Raw genomic sequence first — 7,012 nt, 5'->3', positions numbered from 1 at the left:
GGCATGCAAAAAAGCTATATGGTTGAAAGGTTTATATACTGATCTTTGTGGAGATTCATCTTGCCCTACCGTGTTTAGTGGCAGTCAAAGTGCTATATATCTTATAAAGAATCCAATGTATCATGAGAGAACAAAGCACATTGATGTCAGATATCACTATATTCGAGATGTTGTTACCGAAGGTGATTTGAAGGTATGCAAGATAAGCACTCATGATAATCCAGCTGATATGATGACAAAGCCAGTTCCTACCAATAAGTTTGAGCTTTGCTCAGGCTTAGTTGGTATTTCTCACTAGTCCTATGGACTTTGACGCACAAGGTGTTTATGCTGATTTGGATGGAGTTATTTACTTTCTTCGACTACTGGAGGGAATTTGGCTCAAGGTGGAGATTGTTAAATTGTGATCCAAATTCTATCGTATTGGACTAGACGTAGTACATACGGTGTGGGCCTTTGCGTTGGTACCGACGTGTACGAGTACAACTCATTTACTTGTCTTACAAGGACTCATGTGTGTTGCCCCTCATATATACCCCATATAGTCGCACCTAAGACGGTTTGTCATCTCGTGCTTGTAATACTCCTCCTCATAATGACTGCGCCTTCGTGCGTCCGTGATTTTCTCCCGCAAGGGTTTTCACGTAAAAATCCGTGTCTCTCGTGTCTCGTTTATTCTTGTTATTATCTAACAAACTGTATATCCTGGTCATGTGCAGCCCACTCGAACGTTCACTCACGGCTTCATCAACTCTCCGTTACCGAGCAGTAAATGACACCTCCAACAACGAACTGTCCCATTGGTCCACTTAGCAGGAGCATGCGAGCTCGTCCACCATATCGCCTCTCTCGTATAAAACCAAGTTATTTTGTTTTGGTGTTATGTATGATCAACGTATTTGCTGTCTTATGCTTGTTTTTTTAAAACAGTGTACTACTTGTGTTGATAATGCAGTGCAATTGTGATCATGCGGTGCCGGGAAGCGTGCGTATACTTGAGCGATGTACTAGTATTCTTGTACTATGTACATATTCCTGAGCGATGTAGTAGCAGTAGCACGTGGATGTCGGCACGGAGGGGTACGTGGTCAGCCAGTGAGATAAGTAGGAGGCGAATTAATTAGCGTCTCAATAATGCAGAGCAGGCGCTATGGGTGGGTGGCAGGCGTAGATAGCAGCCTGGAATTAGTTAGGATGGGTACCTTACCTGCAACGCTGTGTGTCCCGGTAAAATTCCGAAGCAGAAGCGCGTGAAAACGAAGACGGAGACGAGAAGACGCTGTTTTCTTGGACCGTCACTGTCATTAAACGCGGCCATCAACAGCAACAACAAGAGAAAAGAAACCAAAGGAAAATAGAGTAGTACGTAGCAGTTTAAGCGTGGCAAGTCCGGCACGCGGCCGCGACTTACGCGGATCCTTCGTCTCGTCTCGTCTCCGCTCGTGCCAGCGACGACCGGTCAGCCACAGCCGGTCTTCCGCCTCCTCTTGTGCATCTAATGACTTGGACTCGTGCTCCCCTCGGCAACCGCAACCCACGCCGCTTGCGACCTTCTCTCCTCTCTCTGCTACGACTACTACTGGAGTAGTAGTATATAGCTGCGCAACTCCTAACCTTAACTTGGTACGTACGTCTCGCCTCGCCTGCTCCTCCTCTCTGCTCCACTTCCATTTCCATCTGCCCCGCCCATCCATCCTTGGTACGTACGTCTACTTCTAGTCGATTGTTGCTCTTCTTCTCCCTCAACTTGCCCATGTTTCTTCATGGAGCTTCAAATGTCATGGTCTAAGCCTGTTGTTATATTTTTCGTTGAGTCTTTCGGTAAAATGAGTCACGATGTTTAGCTCTGCTTACGATAAGGCTGTGCTTTCATAACCCAACACCTACCAAACCAATTAGTACTCCAGACTAGTTTCTCATGACATAATGAGCTTATCTTCTTCTTCTTCTTCTTGTGTGATTTGCCCTTGCAGAAACATCAGGTTGACCCTCTGGCTGGCTGGGCCACAGCGGTTGCAGAGACAAGAGAACAAGTCTCCTCCACAAAAGGGGTTCCGTGCCACAGCGCTGACATGTCCTCGCTGAGGCCGCTCAACACGGAACCAAGTTTTCTCCACTCCCCCATGGATGCCTGCGCCGCGCCGCTGAGGTCGCCGTCGCCGAGGGTCGTCGCCGGCCCGCCCAAGAAGAGGATGCCGCGCCCCCTCCAGAGGTCGCTCAGCTTCAAGAACTGGGAGGCGGAGGCTGCCGCCGATGAGCCAGAGCCGGCGACCCGGTGCATCAACGGCGCGCGCCCCGGGACCCTCCTGCTCCAGAGCCCCGGAAGCAAGCAGCAGTCCCCGTCCAAGCCGCACTTCGTCTCTCCGAGGCCTCAGGCCGAGCTGGACGACGCGGCCACCAAGGTCCAGAAGCTCTTCAAGGGCCACCGGACCCGGAGGAACCTCGCCGACTGCGCCATTGTCGTGGAGGAGCTCTGGTAAGTAAACTAAACACGCGCATCTGCATCTGCATCTGCATGCATGCTGATTACGTACATCGTGCCTGACGAAAACAATTTCAACGTTCATTCAGGTGGAAGGCCTACGATTCCGCATCACTCAACATCAAGTCCATCTCCTTCTTCGACGAGGCCAAGCAGGAGACGGCTGCTTCCCGGTGGTCAAGGGCTGGGAAGAGGATTGCCAAGGTCGGCAAGGGGCTGTCCAAAGACGAGAAGGCCCAGAAACTGGCACTGCAGCATTGGCTCGAAGCTGTAAGCTTCTCCCTCCATGCCTTCTCCTTTGGTTTCCAAAAAATCATACACTAAGTTTTTATACTTAAGTCAAAATCTTTGTGCTTCTTCAGATTGACCCGCGCCATCGCTACGGCCACAATTTGCACCTCTACTACGACATCTGGTCCGCGAGTTCCAGCACAGAGCCCTTCTTCTACTGGTAATTACCTTACTTGGTCGGTCGTGCTCATCTTTTTTTTTTGGAAAAGCATCAGAATGATGCATACGGCTCATCTGAAACATGTTCCTGGGGTGCAGGACTTGCTGATCCTGACAGCGCGTTCCTTGCTCGTTTTGTATTTTCAGGCTGGATATCGGAGCCGGGAAAGACGTTCATCACCAAAAGTGTCCGAGAAGCAAGCTGTATTCCCAACTGATTATGTACCTCGGACCAGTAAGTGACATCCTCTTTTCTGTCTCAAGATACGATACACAGACCTCAAAGTTGAATCTTGCTTGTTCAAATTTCCAAGAGATGAATTCATCTGATTTGAATGTTACTTGAATCGCAGAACGAGAGGGCAGGGTACGAGGTTATTGTGGAGCAAGGGAAGCTCATGTACAGGAGAAGCGGCCTTCTCGTAGAAACCACCGAGGATTCGAAATGGATATTTGTGCTGAGCACAACTAGATCACTATACATCGGGCAGGTACTTGGAAATGTTCCGTCCTTTTCTTCTCTCTCTCTCTAGTTAAGCAGTCGTGCATGATAAGTACATTCTGTATCAGTCCTGACTGTAACTTAATCTCTTGTGAGCAGAAGAAGAAGGGTAAATTTCAGCACTCAAGTTTCCTGGCCGGCGCGGCGACAACCGCTGCCGGTAGGTTGGTTGCCAAAGATGGCATTCTTAAGGCAATATGGCCTTACAGCGGCCACTACCTCCCTACAGAGGAGAACTTCAGGGAGTTCATCAGTTTCTTGGAGGAGAACAATGTCGATCTAGCTAACGTCAAGGTAAATTTACCACTCATACTAGTATATTTATAGAGATCGTCTTAATAACCACCAGGGATATCATATCTGATAAGCATTTGCGATTCATTTACAGAGGTGTTCCGTGGACGACGACGAGTACCCATCGTTCAAAAAGAGCTCAGACGAGCCTACTGAAATGGAAGGAGATGACGAGAAACCCACCGAGGAGGCGCAACATGATGAGACCCTCAACAGCTCGCAAATTGAACTGCCTGAGATGGACATCATCAAGGAAGTGGTTGCCGAGGACAATGCGGAAACCGAGACCAAGATGGCCAGTCTCCCATCCTTCAAATGGGCAACCGCTGCTGGCGCGCGGATCGGCTGTGTCCGTGACTACCCGGCTGATCTCCAGAGCATGGCTCTTGAGCATGTCAATCTGTCACCAAGAGTGGTGCCGTCTCCGAGTGCGAATCGGCTGCCCATCCCGTCACCTCGGCCGAGCCCCAGGATCAGGCTGTCTCCCCGGCTGCACTACATGGGCCTTCCCACCCCCACCGGCCGCCGTCTCCCGATCCCAAGCCCGGAAATCAGGAGGCAGCAGTTCATGGGTTTTCACACACCGCAAGTGTCTCTCACTCTCCCCAAGCACAAGGCCAAGTGATTTTTCATCTCGCGGCACCTACTACCAGGCTGCTGCTATTGAAGCTAGTATAGACGCAGTTTTAGATACTAGTTATTATAGCTAGCCTAGATCAGAGATACTACTCACAATTTTGTTTCTTATGGTTGCTTCTTTGGTTCTGTGTCACCATTCTTTAGTACTATGTTCATTCATCTTCTTATTTGACCTGAGGTGCGTCGGCTCTAGTGTAACCACAACTCTGCAAATAAGCCATGTAACTTTCCAGCTTTGTTTTGATAATAAAAGGGTTGTTTTGTTCATCATGTTTTATTGTTTTTATTGCACGCATTTGCAGCAGGAATGTAGGACACTCTCTAATGTTATTCGATTGGAAGAACAACAACAGCAACAAAAAACAGATTTGCTAAAATTAGCTATTGCACATCTAACTGTACCACCGTTGGATGAAAGCCCTCTAAGATTTGTACTTTCTTTTCCAATGCGAGATTGTGTTGTTGTTTTTGCGCGGCCTATGGGCTGGTTTGTTGCCTGCAATGCATACTAGGATAATTGCAGAGGCATGTATACGACTGCAGCTGAGGCGCCATGTCGGCTAGTTAAGTGTCTGCCACTTGACATGTAATTATATGACACATTTACCACACAACTGCAAGGGATACAATGCCATGGCAACTCGGGTGGCGTTGCATTTCATTTTTGTTTTTGGTTGTCATTTTTTCTTCCGCCCAATGAGAAACAATAATTCAAGACCCACCCCTCCCCCTAGGTAATGTTGTTTTTCTGCTTTTCATTAAAAAAAACACCACGGACCAGTTGCATGTTGGCTTGCAACTGCATTTGCTATAACATGTGCATATGGTGTACCTACCATGCAATTGCAGGGGCTACGACGCAACTGCAACTAGGATGGGATGTCGGTCAATTGCATCTCCGACACCCGATATGTAACTGCACATGACATACATACGACACAAGTGCAAGGGGTAAAACACGATTGCAATCAGTGGTGGTGCCAGGATCGGGTCATGCCGCGGGCAAGTCCCAGGCCAAACAATGACCACAATACCAAAATAGTGTAAATATGGCTACAATGAATAAAGGAACCCAACCTCACGACCCAGGCCATCTCTCGGGCAGCATGGGGCCTAGCTCCACCCGTTGAATGCAACTGATGTGGTGTTGCATTTTATTTTCATTTTTGTTTGTCATAGTTTCTCCCGCCGCGGGAGAAACAACAATCTAAGATGACCCCCCCCCCTCTCCCCAATCAATAAACAATTGCATTTACAAGTATGAGGATAACAGTGGTAGGAATGTCCTCATCGGGAGTACAACACGATAACTGACTTTGCATTTTATTTTTGTTTGTCTTAGTTTCTCCCGTTGAACGAGAAACAACAATTTAAGACGACCCCCCCATCGAGGGAATGTTGTTCCCTCTAGTTTTTTTTTCCTTTGACAAGCAAGGCACATGTTTGTGTGTGCACTACGAAAACAGGCTAGATCGACTGAAGTTTGACTAATGGTGTAATATTTTGTGCATATGAAGAAAAAGAAAAAGCCCAGGCAGTAGTGATACTTTGCAGACAATGGATAGGCCTAAAACAAGGCCCAGACCATTTGTGTGACAAATCGTCAAGCCAACAACAACCATCACGGCGGTGATGAAAAAGGTTCGAAAGACAGGGAACATGCCACAATTATTTCTCATCTAAATACGGCCTAGACAACCCAAAAAAAAAGTATATTCCGAAGAACGTAATGAAGTAAACCTAACTGCAAGTTCATAAATAAAAAATTACAAAGTTCAGAAAAAAAACTGCAAGTGTATAAATTTGGTACCCATAAAGATGAAAGTACATCAAGATCTTTTCGGAAGGAAAAGAAAAGAAGAGGAAAATTCAATGTCCTCAATGAAAAGAGGCACGTCAATTCAAGCGCACAACTTGGAAACGTCGCGGGAGGAGAAAAGAAGCGTCCTGCGAGTTTCTTTGGCATTCCTCGTTTGGCTTGGCGCTTTGCGTATGTTGAACGGAAGAGCACAGGTGGCAAGAGGACGACTGCTATTTTGAACTTTTGACTGTGGAGCATGATATGACATGTCTGAGAGTCAAATTCCAGCTGCGCGGTGCCCTCATTCCAAGTCTATTCGTGTACCTTTCAAAAAAAAAAGTCTATTCGTGTAGATTGGAATGGCCGAATTGCTCCCAGACCTTATCCATCCTTGAAGTAGGAAACACGAGCTTGGCTACTTCCAGTACCCAAAAGCCAAATGTCGATAGCGAGACATCCACAAACTTGTTCCTTTGGGGGCATATGAATGCTCCTTCTTCTAATTTTCTAAGGCAAATATCTATCTCCGAGTGTGTGTTTGACCATTGAATCGTTTTACAACGCGCATGTGAATCCGCAGCTAGATCACAGGAGCCGCTCCCGTTGGCAAAGACTTCTTCTCACTCCTTATGCTAAAAAAAATGCTCAAAAGACTTCTTCTCACTCCACCTACACCCTTTGGTTAGATAGATGTACAACTCGCTTGTTTGACAACTATCCTGGAATTATTTGTCCCCCATCCTCACATCACCATCTCAACGTGATAGACTGCCTGTAAAAACCCAAACAGAATGATCATTTGCCGACACAAAACATAATTAACAAGGGCCTTGCTTCGGTAGAC

The 7,012-nt window shown here is 47.1% G+C and overlaps 1 protein-coding gene across 1 annotated transcript; it reads left to right on the top strand.

Annotated features, from left to right (window-relative positions):
* The first annotated feature begins 1,561 nt into the window (after positions 1 to 1,561).
* On the top strand, positions 1,562 to 4,637 carry LOC119276120 (IQ domain-containing protein IQM1-like). Its single transcript, XM_037557112.1, has 8 exons — positions 1,562 to 1,699; positions 1,974 to 2,476; positions 2,572 to 2,752; positions 2,845 to 2,933; positions 3,080 to 3,167; positions 3,286 to 3,423; positions 3,534 to 3,728; positions 3,823 to 4,637. Exons 2-8 carry the CDS (start codon positions 2,073 to 2,075, stop codon positions 4,351 to 4,353), a joined length of 1,626 nt encoding a protein of 541 aa, XP_037413009.1. The 5' UTR covers positions 1,562 to 1,699; positions 1,974 to 2,072; the 3' UTR covers positions 4,354 to 4,637.
* The last annotated feature ends 2,375 nt before the right edge of the window (positions 4,638 to 7,012 follow it).

This window comes from Triticum dicoccoides, chromosome 3B (assembly GCF_002162155.2).
Source record: "Triticum dicoccoides isolate Atlit2015 ecotype Zavitan chromosome 3B, WEW_v2.0, whole genome shotgun sequence".
Lineage (NCBI taxonomy): Eukaryota > Viridiplantae > Streptophyta > Magnoliopsida > Poales > Poaceae > Triticum > Triticum dicoccoides.
Note: the sequence above shows the minus strand (reverse complement) of the source record. Positions and strands in the feature narration are given on the sequence as shown.

Bases quoted from the DNA above. Each gene is read 5' to 3' on its own strand.
- LOC119276120 (XM_037557112.1), top strand. From the start codon at position 2,073: ATGTCCTCGCTGAGGCCGCTCAACACGGAACCAAGTTTTCTCCACTCC. The intron at 2,753-2,844 runs GTAAGCTTCTCC...GTGCTTCTTCAG, and splicing joins TGCAGCATTGGCTCGAAGCT to ATTGACCCGCGCCATCGCTA. The intron at 2,934-3,079 runs GTAATTACCTTA...TTGTATTTTCAG, and splicing joins ACAGAGCCCTTCTTCTACTG to GCTGGATATCGGAGCCGGGA.